This window comes from Mollisia scopiformis, assembly GCF_001500285.1.
Source record: "Mollisia scopiformis unplaced genomic scaffold LY89scaffold_2, whole genome shotgun sequence".
In the NCBI taxonomy this organism is placed as follows: domain Eukaryota; kingdom Fungi; phylum Ascomycota; class Leotiomycetes; order Helotiales; family Mollisiaceae; genus Mollisia; species Mollisia scopiformis.
The window spans coordinates 399,940-413,246 of record NW_017263582.1 but is presented as its reverse complement, the minus strand read 5'-3'; the positions used below and the strand labels follow the sequence as shown (position 1 = coordinate 413,246).

The 13,307-nt window shown below is 49.6% G+C and overlaps 4 protein-coding genes across 4 annotated transcripts; 1 reads left to right on the top strand and 3 right to left on the bottom strand.

Annotated features, from left to right (window-relative positions):
- Positions 1–226: 226 nt before the first annotated feature.
- On the top strand, positions 227–1,756 carry LY89DRAFT_635218 (carbon-nitrogen hydrolase). The gene is made up of 4 exons (XM_018211434.1): positions 227–316; positions 535–636; positions 683–776; positions 860–1,756. The coding sequence occupies exons 1-4, from the start codon at positions 272–274 to the stop codon at positions 1,513–1,515; spliced, it is 897 nt and encodes a 298-aa protein (XP_018077428.1). The 5' UTR covers positions 227–271; the 3' UTR covers positions 1,516–1,756.
- A 388-nt stretch (positions 1,757–2,144) lies between these two features.
- On the bottom strand, positions 2,145–5,138 carry LY89DRAFT_166528 (uncharacterized protein). Its single transcript, XM_018205532.1, has 4 exons — positions 4,814–5,138; positions 4,191–4,754; positions 3,705–4,130; positions 2,145–3,647 (listed from the first exon to the last, which is right to left on the bottom strand). Exons 2-4 carry the CDS (start codon positions 4,679–4,681, stop codon positions 2,267–2,269), a joined length of 2,298 nt encoding a protein of 765 aa, XP_018077427.1. The 5' UTR covers positions 4,682–4,754; positions 4,814–5,138; the 3' UTR covers positions 2,145–2,266.
- A 2,076-nt stretch (positions 5,139–7,214) lies between these two features.
- On the bottom strand, positions 7,215–8,744 carry LY89DRAFT_693360 (uncharacterized protein; the record flags this gene model as incomplete). Its single annotated transcript, XM_018216629.1, has 3 exons — positions 7,215–8,392; positions 8,455–8,587; positions 8,640–8,744. The coding sequence occupies 3 exons, from the start codon at positions 8,742–8,744 to the stop codon at positions 7,215–7,217; spliced, it is 1,416 nt and encodes a 471-aa protein (XP_018077426.1).
- Positions 8,745–12,276: 3,532 nt separating this feature from the next.
- LY89DRAFT_679884 (uncharacterized protein) lies at positions 12,277–13,266 on the bottom strand. Its single transcript, XM_018213960.1, has one exon. The coding sequence runs from the start codon at positions 12,802–12,804 to the stop codon at positions 12,442–12,444; it is 363 nt and encodes a 120-aa protein (XP_018077425.1). The 5' UTR covers positions 12,805–13,266; the 3' UTR covers positions 12,277–12,441.
- Positions 13,267–13,307: the final 41 nt, after the last annotated feature.

Genomic DNA, 13,307 nt, shown 5'->3' with positions numbered 1-13,307 from the left:
TAGTAGAAGTACGATACACGTAGTATGTAGAGAGAGTAAGGGAGTAATACTGGTGGTCAGTGGATTCAATCCATCGGCTTTACCTACTTTTTGTCTTGAGTTTGATGTGAATGTCTGTATGTGGGTTAAGAATAGAATTCAAGAGGGTGTAGATAGAGTATACCCCACTTCTGGCAATACCTTCCTCATTGGGATAGCTAGCTCTGTCATATCTCTAGACGTTTATGTCAGGACTTGCCCTTCTCTTCACACGAGTAAGGAAAGAAAGAATATGGCGCCTGTGTATAAGATTGCTGTTATTCAATTGTATCCGAAGGCATGTCTATTCCATATTATCTGTTTCAATTGTATTGTTTCTGTTTACCTGCTGGTGAAAAGCTACCCCTCAGTAGTCAGCTGATTTGCATTTCCTTCAATGATTTGAGTTCTTGCTTTGATTTATCACATCTTGTTTCAAACCTTTGCTAGTCATACTTGAGTAAAATTACATCCTCGAGAGAAAAACAAACCCCATTGCTAACCAAACACCCACAGCCTCTAGACCAAAAGGGCAATCATGCCAAAGCCGTGACTTTCCTCCGGGAAGCAGCAGCTCAGGGCTGTGATCTCGCTGTGTTGCCGGAATACCATCTCACTGTAAGCTTTGAAGATTGAGAAGAGAGATGAAAGCTAAGTAATATAGTCCTGGGTCCCTGAATCACCCGAGTTCATCCCTCTTTGTGCGGAGTACAAGACGTATTTAGAGGCTTACTGCCAACTGGCTAAAGAATTGAAAAGTACGTTGCTTCAAGCCTACCTCTATTCTCAAGAGCCCAATCCTTCTTTAATAACAAACCTCCTACTAACACCCCAACAACAGTGAACATCGTCCCGGGCACCATAGTCGAAAAACACACCTCAGACACCTCCCCCGACGAGCTGCACAACGTAGCATACTTCATCTCCTCCACCGGCAGCATCCTCTCCTCCTACACCAAGAAAAACCTCTGGCACCCCGAACGCCCGCACCTAACCTCCTCCTCCCATACGCCGCACGCCGCCTTCGACACCCCGCTCGGCAAGTGCGGCATGCTGATCTGCTGGGACCTCGCGTTCCCCGAAGCCTTCCGCGAACTGATCGCCGGCGGCGCGAAGACGATTATCATCCCCACGTTCTGGAACCTAAGTGATTGTAATGAAGCGGGTCTCAAGGCGAATCCGTTGAGTGAGAAGTTGTTTTTGGAGAGTACGTTGGTTAGTAGGACGTTTGAGAATACGTGTATGGTGGTCTTTGCGAATGCGGGGGGCCCGGAGGGGACGCGGATCGAGAAGGGGGGGTTTCTGGGGTTGAGTCAGGTGGCTGTTCCGTTTAAGGGGGCGTTGGGGAAGTTGGGGCAGGGGGAGGGGATGAGTGTTGTGGAGGTTGATATGCAGGTGCTGGAGGATGCGGAGGAGAATTATAGGGTTAGGGAGGATATGGGGAGGAGTGGGTGGCATTATGAGTATAGTTTGAAGAGGGATGTTAGGACGGGGTAGGCTGGATGGGTTGTGTAGAAATTCGTCTTTGTATTGGGAATAGAAGGTGGGTGATATCAAGCTGCACATTGGCCCATCTCTCAGATCTTAAGTTACACTCGGGACTGATCCCGTTTCTGTTGTCTACCAAGTTCTGGGACAATATTATCTTATTTTCCAGCTCTTTTTGGGGTGTGATTGTATCACTTTTGCTGGGTGATTGACACTCATAAAGTACACTTCGCTTCTGAACATTGGACATAGGAATTTTTTTATTTTTTCCATTGCTTAAAATCCATGCTCTCCCCAGTGATGCCACCAATCACGTGGTATCAAATGCAACCTCCCCGATGCATCTTAACTATCATACATTCCGCACAGAAAGTCCTGGTTTCGTCCAGACTTTCTCCAGTTTACTGGTTCGGGCCAGAGGCACCAACAACCACAACTGCAGCTCGGGAAAAAGGACGAAGAACTCCACTTTCAATGCTATTCCCTCCCACCCATCCATGCATGCACGTATCGTAAGCGGAAAAATTGGCTCCCAATCATCATCCCCTGTCGAGTTTTGTCTCGTCGAAGTATGTAAGTTGAAGAGAAAGTAAACCAAAAAGAAGAAATCATTGAATCAAACTAGTACACATGCTCCAGGGTATAACGCCGCATTTTCGTTCGTAGAAAATGCCTCCTTACTCCTTAAGAAAAATCAATTGATGAGATGATGCTTGTGCCCTGCGCCACGAAAATCCGAAGGAAGACAAAAGAGGTTGAGTTAACGGGCCGACTCGCCACCGATCATAAAAGCATTGAGAATGCCGTCGCCTACAACTCGTCGTAGATTGCTGTAGTAGGGATAAAGGTTTCGAGCGGATGCCGGTGTCGATGCAGCGGCCGGAATGGTACCCTTTTCACCTTCATTTCTGTCTTCACCGCCCCCGACCTCGCGGCCTCCGGTTGCAGTTGCAAGATCCGCAAGACGTTGGAGGCTTTGTGACGCGACCGCCGCATGCTTGCTGCTTTCAGCCGCGGACGAGGACATGCCAAGCGAGGCGCTGCTGGGACGTTGCAACCGATTGGTGATCATCTCACGTACAGGCGTGTCCCAACTCGAATAGGCCACACGAGTATTCAGTAAACTCTTCAAGGCGAGCTCGGCATCATTTCGGGTCTCCTCATATTCTAGTAATTCAATGAGCGTCAGTGCGGCCAGGGCCAGGCAGTAGTGGATGAGTGGGCTGAAGACGCCGACATGACGGTTAAGTTGGGTGACGAGGTTTAGAACTGCATCGGCCATTGCAGTAGGTGTTGACTCCTCGAGAGTCAATTCGATGAGGATACGCATGTGCCAGAAGCATATGTGAAGGACCGGTGCTTGTGTGGGAGGGAAGAGAGAGCCAGAGAACGACTCTCGCAATCTTTCTAGCTCTCCTCTGAGGATACTGCCGTAGACAGGCGGGTTAAAGTTCATTGGAGGCAAGTCAGGCCGTGGAGAGAGGACACGAGATGTGTGTTCCAAAACCAGGGACATACCTAAAGTGTTTAGATTCCCAAAATCAACTTCGGGAAGGGAGAACTTACGTGCAATATGGTAAAAGGATTCTCCCAACATGAATTGATCCTCTGGCCACACAATGACGATAGAGTCAGGAATTAAGGCAGGTCTGCCGGTGCTCGCAGCGTACCATCGATCCAAAGACACCAACGTATACCAAAGTCGTCGAGCGATTTTGTCATCCGAATCGTGGTCTTCTCCTAGAGCCTGAGGCTTATACTGGTGGAGTCTCATTGCGTACGCAACTTCGATGGCGTCTGCTAAGCTCGACTTTGGCGACGTAGGTTGTGGTCTCAAGATGATTGCAGGAGAATCTGCCGTGGCAATTGCTAGAAGAATCATAGCTTGGAGGCAGATCAAATCCGTGGACAAAGATGGAGGAAAATTTTCAAGTCGAGCGGAATGAAGAAGTTGTGCAGCTCTTCTTACTCTTGGCAACTCGGCGGGACGTTGCGAAGATGCAGGCAAGGATCGGACAGCAACTTGGATGGCTTCATAGAAAGCTGCTTTCAAAGAGCCTGGGCATACGTCTAGTCTAACACGTAGTTTCGACTTGTCATTCTGCAGGATCTTAAATGTGGGGTGGATATGTTGATAATATCTATGTCAATGTTAGCATCGTGCTCGCTATTAGAACGTTCTTTGGGCAACGCCATACCCGTCGATAATGGACTCGTCCCAACCATGAGCGTATTCAGAGTTGACATCTTGTGTAACCACGAAAGTGGACGCGTCTTGCAAGTGCTGTTCCGGAGCCATCTTCCAGCTCGACGGCTGTTGGAGCCCGTTAGAAGCGTAATCTGAGTCCTTGAAGAAACCTGCTTGTGGTTGATATGTTGCCGGAGGAGGGTGCGGTACGTGACGTGTTTCTGGAGAGTTCCAATTTGCTGGTCGACTCGGAGTATAGTCGTTGGACACCGCTGAGTGCCCTCGCTTTCGTGTCTCTGGGTTTGGTGGTGGGGAGTATTCTTCGGATGGTCGCCTCTGCGTTGGACTTTCTTGATGTAAGAAGTTCATAGGCACTTCGCCAGCGTGCACCGCGCTTTCAAGCGTGTTCAAGCGATCAGCTAACTCCTTGATGTAGCTAACGCACGTCAGTCAGCGCTCCGCACTCACCCAAAAAATATTTTTCAAAAGTTCATACCCTTTACTCGGTCCGCGCTTCATTGGAACTCTACTGAACTGACAGTTGGTCCCAACGCGTTTGCAGTTCGAGCACTGTTCATTGTCCGACTCTCCCGTCGCGTCACATCTGATCTTCTTGCGCCGGCATTCATCACAAGCTCTCGACACTTTCGATCTCTTTCTCGGTGCCATTGAACCATCCGGTGAGCCATCATACGCTCCCATCTGGTCCATGGGGCCATGTAGCGATTGCATCTGTCCGGCATGGGGCAAGCCATGCTCGTACTGATGATTTACGTTTCCTTGGCTGGAACCGCGTGGGTCTTGACTTTCGGAAGCCATATTTCCACCTGGGCTAGCATTCATAACGGGCTCGAGCCTGGCAAGTTGTGCGTTCATTTGAAGTTCATCGGGATTTGGGACGCCAGACTGTTGCTGACCTGAAGTCGAGTAGGAGAACGGGGCTCCTCCAGCACCAGCACCCGCGTTGGGATCAGGATACGACTGCATATTTGGCGCGTCGGTCGGGATGTGGTATGCTTAACTGCTCGTCATGAGCGCGGGCGAGCGGGGTACGACAGGCCTGGGGAAAACAAGTCAGCGTTGTGTTGATATTGTTTATTGAAAAGTACCGTCCCGTACTTTATTGTGGCTCGGGAGAAAGCTGTCGCAGATGGCGCACAGCTGCACTCGCTCTCACGCCACGAATTCTGCCTCAATGAACTTACTTGTTTCACAGGCGGCTACAGATTAAGCATGCGATCCAACGGTACCTGATCGGCGGCACAATCGCCTCCTTCAACGGAACAAAGACGCAGTTGGGATGTTGTTTCTTTGCGAGTTTGATGTTCGGGCTTGGATCAACTTTGTTACGAGAATGGCTGAAGAACCATTTAAGACTGTGGATTGCCGGCCTGAGGACGCTAGTACGGAAAAAGAATAGCGCTTCCGTAGCGAGCAAGGGGGAAACTCCGGGCTGAATGCTCCTTCGGTTTCTGGTCCTGCTGCTGCTCGTTCTAAATTCACCTGGACCTCGAAATCCGATACCGCTGCTGGCTGCTGCTGCTCGAGATCGTTTGTTGTTGTTAACTTTATAGGACTTCGCTATGATGGGAGCGATCACATCTATCTCCTGCTTTGTACCGAATCACCGCTGCCTGCTGCGCCTGTGATGGGAGAACCGGGAGATTGCCCAGGCTGGGATGCCCGATCGGTACCGCGTGGATGTTGGAGCACGCCTTTATTATTGATTGCAGGTCAAGGTCGAGAAGGCATGCCAAATGAAGGAGTCTGGGGGATACCAGGAGTTGGATCACGGGAAGCTTCGGAGGATTTCACCACTTCTTAAAGGCTGAGCCCGTCCAGTCAAAGCACCACCATCAGTAGAAGAGAATCGGAACAGCCGGGGTCAGCTTCGGCTGCCCTTGCATCAAACGGGGGCTGTTCTGCTTCTGCTCTGCTTTGACGATGGGATACCGCAAGAACAGTCCCCGTGATTGGCTGAATCGCAACGTCCAGCGCCTCTCCTTTCCTCAATGCTCGTTCTTGTTCAAAGCCCTGCCAGCGATGTTTTGGAGACGAGCACATCCTCTCCACACTTCCCACTCCCAAACAAACTCCTTTTCAGCTAGATTCTGCACGGAGTTGGTTCGGCCGTAGTCCAATATGGGGTTGAGAGCTCTGTACAGGTTAAGCCTAAAATGCTGGACCTATCCTAATTGATCTAGGTGCTGGCAGCTCAGTTGCGCAGTTCTGCCGCAAGAATGTAGCCTGTTAAGCCGGATGAAGATACTGGATCTTCCGTCTGTCTGTCGGTCGTGCTGCAGAAAGTTGTGGGGGAGGCATCATGCGACGTCAAACCCTAAGCAACGCGCCCTTTCCGTGGCCGTTTCCCGGCGGGGCAGGTCTATGTCTTCAATATCAGATCCAAAGTGTTTCTTCTTGGCATCGAATTTGCAGAATGAGGGGAAGCCCTCGGTGAAATGTTTCTGAAGACCGAAAGGAATAATGTTTCAGTTTGGGGAAACGAGCATGGGGGCAGCAGGAGAGGTGAGGGGTGTTGCTGCAGCAGCTACATACTTTTCTCCGCTTCAAGTGAAGCTTTGTCCGGCACAAGAACGATCTTCTCGAGAAAGATAAAGAGTTACCGCCATCTCTCGATGATTTGCACCACTAGTATCAGATAGCCAGGGTTCAATTGGGGCCTTCGGAGAAATATTGCACCCGATACCAATTTCTTTTCCGGCGTCGAATCATCCATCCATGGATTTGGGGTGTGCGTCTAGAGCTCATGCATGTCATTTGATCAAGAGACAGGACAGGCATCGCGAAAGCGTCGGCACATGCGAGAGCGAAGCAGATGAGCGACCGGCAGTCGATGAGGATCTCTTTAATCGAAAGAAATATTCCAACGAAGCAGACGCAGACACACATTTGACATTGAACGGTCCGATGGTTTATGCTTATTTGAATCCGTATCATCAATAGGCCAGATGCAGGGTCCTTATGGTCTTTTCTGGTAAAATCTGGGGAGCCTTCAGATTAATCGCATTGCCTCATTGAGATCTTGCGGGTCCGACGCATTAGCGGACCTCCGACCGAGTCGTGAGCTGCATATCAACAAAACATACCGCCATTCGGTGCCTCGAACTCGATCCAGCAAGTCAGTCGATGATCACAAGTGTGAAACAAAGGATATTCAAAACATGTTTTCACGTCAAAATCATTATCGTTATGTATTTTTCATCACATGCTCTTGTCTTCTCACGCTTACTTATTTAGACGATCTACTTCCTCAAGGGTTGTGAAAGCGTCTGCTAAAAGTCTTGGCAGGGGTCTAGAAAAAGGTTTCTCTCAAAAAGTATATGTGTACGTGCGTTATGTGCAATATGTGACATTGAAAATCTATGAACATCTTTCAAAACTCTGCATGTGAGTTCAACAATGCTGTCATACTGTATACAAACATTTCATCGAGTCGTCGGCGGATTGATCCAAAAAAGAGATACCCATTCGTCGAAGGCCTTTTGCCTCTCCACATGTGTTATTGAGCCCAAACATTCTCTTCCGGCATTTCACTCCGGCCAGTGTTCTGTGGAATACCACTTGACGGGTAAGTGCCGTTCATCCAAAATGTATCTTCATCGTCAAGAAGTTGATAATTTGTACCCTCGTCAAAAGGAGACGAAGTTTGTCCGACCTTGCCCTCCTCGCTATAGTTGGTCATGGGAAGACCGTGGTTTCCAGTTGGAAATCCATTCGAGGTCGCAGCGCCCTTGAGGAATGAATCCATGTCGAGGGCATCGAGGTTGTTGCTTGCAAGCATCTGAGCTTGGGGCATACCGATGTATGAGGAGGCAGTGCTGAGGCGGTAACCGTCAATATCACCACCGAAATCTGAGGTGTCGAAGTCGGAACCATACTGCTGGTTGAGTAGGCTTGGTCGGCTTCCAGTATTATCGTTCAGTGGCACAAAATCTTCAACCTCGGATATCTCTCCAGATGTTGATGTGGTTGTGAGAGCTGGTTGATCGATGCTACTGAAATCAAAACCAGTGAAAGATGGAGCTTGACTGTACGACGAGGCACCAAAATTGTCACTATTAAAGTCCAGGCCGTCGTAGTGTGACCAATCAATTGATGCGGAGCTTAGTCCAGCAGAGAACATAGGTTGCTCATGATCAGGAATCGATGAGAATCCATCGATGTTTTGCAACGAGTAGAAATCTGCAGGAATGCTGCTCAGATCCAGCGGAGGAAGTTGGCCGTTTAGCTGATCCAAGTTGGATATTGGGCTTAGAAGAGGTGACCCATGTTCCGACTTCACCATACGCTGCTCCTGCTGAGCGCTGACCATTGAGTCCTTAATATGCGAATCACTGTGCAGTGCATCAATTGTGCTCGTATGGGGTAGGTTGTCAACAGATCTATTTGCCATTCCAGCAGGCGAGGGACCGTGGATCGAGTGTGCTCTGGGTACGACGTAAGGTAGACCACATTTGTGAGCCATGTTGTTGTGCTTGTGGATAGGCTTGTGGTGCCCGTTGGTGAAAATTGTTAAGCCAGTCTCGGATTGGGCTGTGAGAGCACGGGGTCTACGTTTCTCGTTGGTGGTAGCAGAGGACGACGAGGTTTCATCCGAGTCAGATTCGGGAACGGGGTCCAAATGCTCTTTCTTCAAAGCACAGGAGCAACGGGCTCCATGGCTGCAACAGCAGTTATCTGCTAGATTAATGATCAGAAACTGCTGTCGAGATGCCTAAAATGTCCCATGAAAAGCTCACCCTGAGAATCGCCGCTGTCATGTGTACAAGCTCCCTTATTGTGTGCCTTCTCTCCGCCACAGTCACAGCGGACATGCGCAGATCGAGACTTGCGTAAGGTTCGGCAATGTGTACATTGTGAGACTGGACGACCCTGTGTAAGGCAAGTTAGCAAGGATCGACAGCGAGATTGAGAGTATATATACCTTCTTGTTGATATGCTGCAGCGGTCGGTCGGAGTGCTGGCAGTTGCTGACTCGGTGACCTCTCACACACGCCTCACAGGCGTACTTTTCGCCCTTGATCAACATCTTGTCCTTGAGTTTGATGTAATAGAGGATCGAGAATGGGTGGCGTGTCGGACGACCGCGAGTGGTCGAAAGACTGCCCAAGAAAGAAAAGTACCCTCAAGATGAAGGGATTGAATTGTGAGCAGTCCAAGGAGACTGCCGAGTCGAGAACTCGAGTCGCAGAGAGTCGTTACAAAAATAAGAATAAGAATTCGTTCGTGGGGTATGTGTATGCAGCAGAACCGTGGTATATCCAAGTACTCCAAATCGCGAAAGCCAACGCCTAAGAGATGCGGTAAGAGACGATGAGAGGAGATTACAATGGCAGAGCCTGGCACCGAACGGCGCGGCTGAAGAGCACGACACCGACTTTCGGGTTGGGGCGACCAAAATGGGAGATGTTCTCTTTGTTTGGCAACAGTTGAAAGAAGAGCTGTGTGAGCGAGACAAAGTGGGAGGTTAAGAATTATTATATGGCAGTACGGTAGCCGAGGAAGAGGAAGAGGGCAGAGCAGGCAAGTCGGTGGTGGGTGGTGCAGATGCGAGGAGGGCAGGGCAGGGCAAGGTAAGGTAAGGCAAAAAAGACCACAGCGGCCTGGGGACTAGGACACAAGTGAGTGAGTGTGTGAATCGGCTGGGATGGCTGCTGGATGCAAGCCCTGACTGCGACAAGTGTGAGCGTAGGGTTCGCCGAAGGACCTGTGCGGAATCCGATTTTGCTGACTCCACGCCCCCGAGCAGTAGTCAGTTTCTGGGTTGTGGACGTGGTGGTGGGCGATGGTCGTGGTTCGTGTGTGATGGGATTTTGAAGGCTGGGCTAGGATAGGGTATGGTACGCAAGGCCAAGCCAGGGCATGGGGGAACGGAAAATTACGGTGGTCTTCAACGAGTCGGACAGGAAGAAGAGAAAGCACAAATAAGTTTTGCGCGTGGAGGGATTGCTGCTGCTGTGTGTTGCAGAATCTGAATGCAGGTCTGTTTCTTGTTCCTGATGAGCTGGGGGAAGGAGAAAACTTCTTCGTTCCCGGTGCTTCTCAGGCGCCCTGCTTTGCTCCTCTCCTCTCCTCTCTTGTCACCAAGCCAAAGCGCCAGTCCACAAATAATTCCATCTGCATGCAAGCAAGCAGCGGTCTGCTCCAATCCAATAAAACACCACTTACCCATTTCACAGCATCAGATCCCGAATACGTTCTCTCTCTGAAGTATTACGGTATTAGGGGTCCCGCGCCTACCAGAGAAATGCATTCTGGTAATACGGAACTGAACTGGACGACACATGGTACACATTACGGGAGCTGGACGATTATAATTACCGTCTTACCTGCAAAGCCCTTCTTACGCTATGTTTAATATGCACATACGAGATCGATGAGCACGAACCAGGACCAGATACCAGGAGCCGCAATCGTCCTCCTTCAGCTTCCTACAGCTAATACTTCCGAGGACGACGTCAACTCGCTAGCAGGAATAAGAAATCATGTTCACTCCTCAACCAGAGTTTTCCGGTTGCAGTCATCATCATCAAGTGAGAATGCAGGCAAGTGCAGAGTTTTAGAAACAATCCCATCTAATTTGTGTTGCCGACACGGAAAACGACGAGTCAATGACTGAGAAGACGACTTTCGACGTCGTCGTCTCTGCAGTTGCAGCACGGTAATCCCAGACACACCCAACATCGACTGCGCCCCAGTCCTTGCCCGATCGATTCGGCGCCTTTGGACGTTCCCAGCTTTCTTCTCCAGCTTGGACACAGCCGGCCAAACACTCTGGGAAGTATTACTTCACATGCTCCGTACAGAAGCCGCCGGTATCATTACAACTATTTACTCGTATCTGCCTGGAAACTTGACTTCTCATTACACAACTACTGTACTACTGCGCCGGCCTCCGCCAGAACTATGAGCAGCTAACATCTCCCGAGCTGCCCTATTGCGACTACTCTCAACGTAGGTACAGCATCGTCGTCTAGGAAGTTACAGCCTTCCTCTCAACTGAATGGCCAATTTTCCCATTATTCCGCGGTACGACGACAAAGGTGCATAGCAGACCATCTGACTGGAATTGAGGACTTCAGTTCGCTCGTGCAGCATGCATCCTTAGACTGTACTGTTCGAGCTTGTTGCATCGAGACTGCTGGACCAAATTCATCTCCTATTCGAGACAGCCTTACCGTATTATGTCGAGCTTTTTACCCCAGGAAGCCACAAAGGATTCCCTTGACTTCTCTGCTTCTCGTCAAGAAGTCGGCTGTGCTGGACTGCCCGTCACAACCCGCGTAATCCATACGGGTCGGAAGGCTTGCTTGGAATCGATTCGATACGGATGCTCCAACTTCAGGATTTGTTCCCTATCCCAAAGCCTTCTCTCACACACATCATGATCATCTGCTCACACTGCCTCCGGAAGCCTCACAGCCTACTGATATCGATAATTCTACGGAACACAGACATTTGACCACTGTCAGAGATGAGGTTACGCAGACAGTGTGTGATGTGAGATTGGCGTTTCTGCATACGGTAACTCGAGCCAGCAGTAAATTTTTGACATGATTCTTCTGGTGGCTGGCAATCCGCGAATGATACACACGCTCTTCGAGACGTGTCTCTCTAGAGTCTCTACGAGTCCACTAGCGCTCCAGTCGCCATGCCCCCAAGATGAGGATTTCTTCAAGAGACCGGTGCAGAATCGCCAAGACTGAAACCGAGACACTTGTCGCACGGCTCGTTGGTCTTCGACCGCTTGAATAATGGGAAGCCGAGAATTTACCCCCGCGCTGACAAGCATCCATTATTGACACCGGTCAGAATCTTCCTATCTGCTTGCCCTTCCTCGACGACAGGATACGCAACAGGAAGCAGCTGCAATGACTTGCATGTAAAGCTAATGAAATTCCCCACGTTACATTTCTCACCGCCATAGGAACCGTTGTTGTTCCCCTCGTCCATTTCCGTGGACGAATCGCACAAATCCCTCAGCGTTTCCTGGAGAGTCACATGATCCCGGCCGACTCCTACAGACGTGGCTTAGGTGGATGATGGCCCGGCCGACGTCGTCTGAACGTCATGAAACGAAATTTTGGATTGTCATCGGTATGCCATAGATCTTGGGCGATGTGCTTACTCGGAACATCTGCCGAGAATGGGGTGGAAGGACCAAAAGCTAAGTTGGATTTCCATCAAAGATCCTATCTCGGAGTGGCGAGTGCGGCCCCTTTGACGGATGTTAGCGAATGTTCTATGGAGTATGAACATCCTACTTCTAAGAATACTTTATGTTGTTTCACGTACCATGTTTCCAGCAATATCCATGATCAGAGAGTTGCACCTGGATCGAGGAATAGAAATGGATACAGAGACCAATACCAAGTACAAGTATACATCATATGCCAGGTACACGTATCCCAGCACAATACGGGCACACCAAAAAGCTAGGCTGTCAAGTACAGTGCTACCAAAGCACACATACACGCTTTGTTTTCGTTGTAATTCTGCCCCACTTGGAGCCTCATAACATCAAAACATTTTTAACAAATATCCAATATACCGTACAGTGTACTATCATGACTTGCTTGCATTTTGGTATCTATCTAAGCAACCATTCGCATCCTCCCATTCCATACAAGCAAGAATTCCCAATTCGCAATCCCTTGATTCGTTCGTCCATTATCGCCACTCTCGCTTCCACCCCTTTTCCCATCCGCATCACCACACCTTTCTCTTTAGGATGTCTTCTTCGCCGGCGCAGCAGTAACAGGTCTTCCATTCTTCTGCTGATAAACACCATACAAGAACAATCCACCAACAACCACGCCAATGACCAAGATATTGCCTATCGACCCCTCATTAGCCTCTTCACCTTCAGAAGGTATGTTAAACTTACTCAACAAGAACTTGACCAGGCCTTCAAAGGTCTGCGCGAGTCCGGAGATCATGGTGCCCATGGCAGAGAACGTGCTTTGGATGACGCCGAGGATGGTGTTGAGGATCGATTGGAAGACAGCGATGATGGAGGAGAAGACGGCCATGATGGCGTTGAAGATGGAGGAGATGAAGTTTCCGATCGAGTCTAGGAGGGAAGGCATATTTGCGGCTTTTGTGGTTGATCTGTTCGAGTTTGTAGGTAGATTTGTGCGTTTTGTGTGTTTGTTGTCGTGTTTCTTTCCGAGAATTTAGTTCGGCAATAATGACGTACAGTACGTGCCTTCTAAATCCGATCGATTTCAGAGATGGCAATCCAATTCAGATATGGGATTCTTCAACAAAGTAGGTAAACAAGCACGAGGAAGGGCTGTGGCGCGCACTTTATGCTTCCCCACTGCCAAGCCATATCGATTCCTGAACTGTGGCGCATGACCTCACTCTTGTTCACCTCCAATCATCTCTTTTCGATCTTCCCGTCTCTGGTGGTTCCTGAGTTGATATGGCGTCACACTGCTAAGGAACTTGATTCGGGTCTCACGTGGATTTGGCTAGTGGATGCGGAGATGGGAGTCTAGATGCTGGGGATGGGCTTTATTTGATACGTATTGCTGCCTGGGAGTTTGTGATGGAGTGCATAACCCGGATTCTGGGCTGCGTCAGTGGC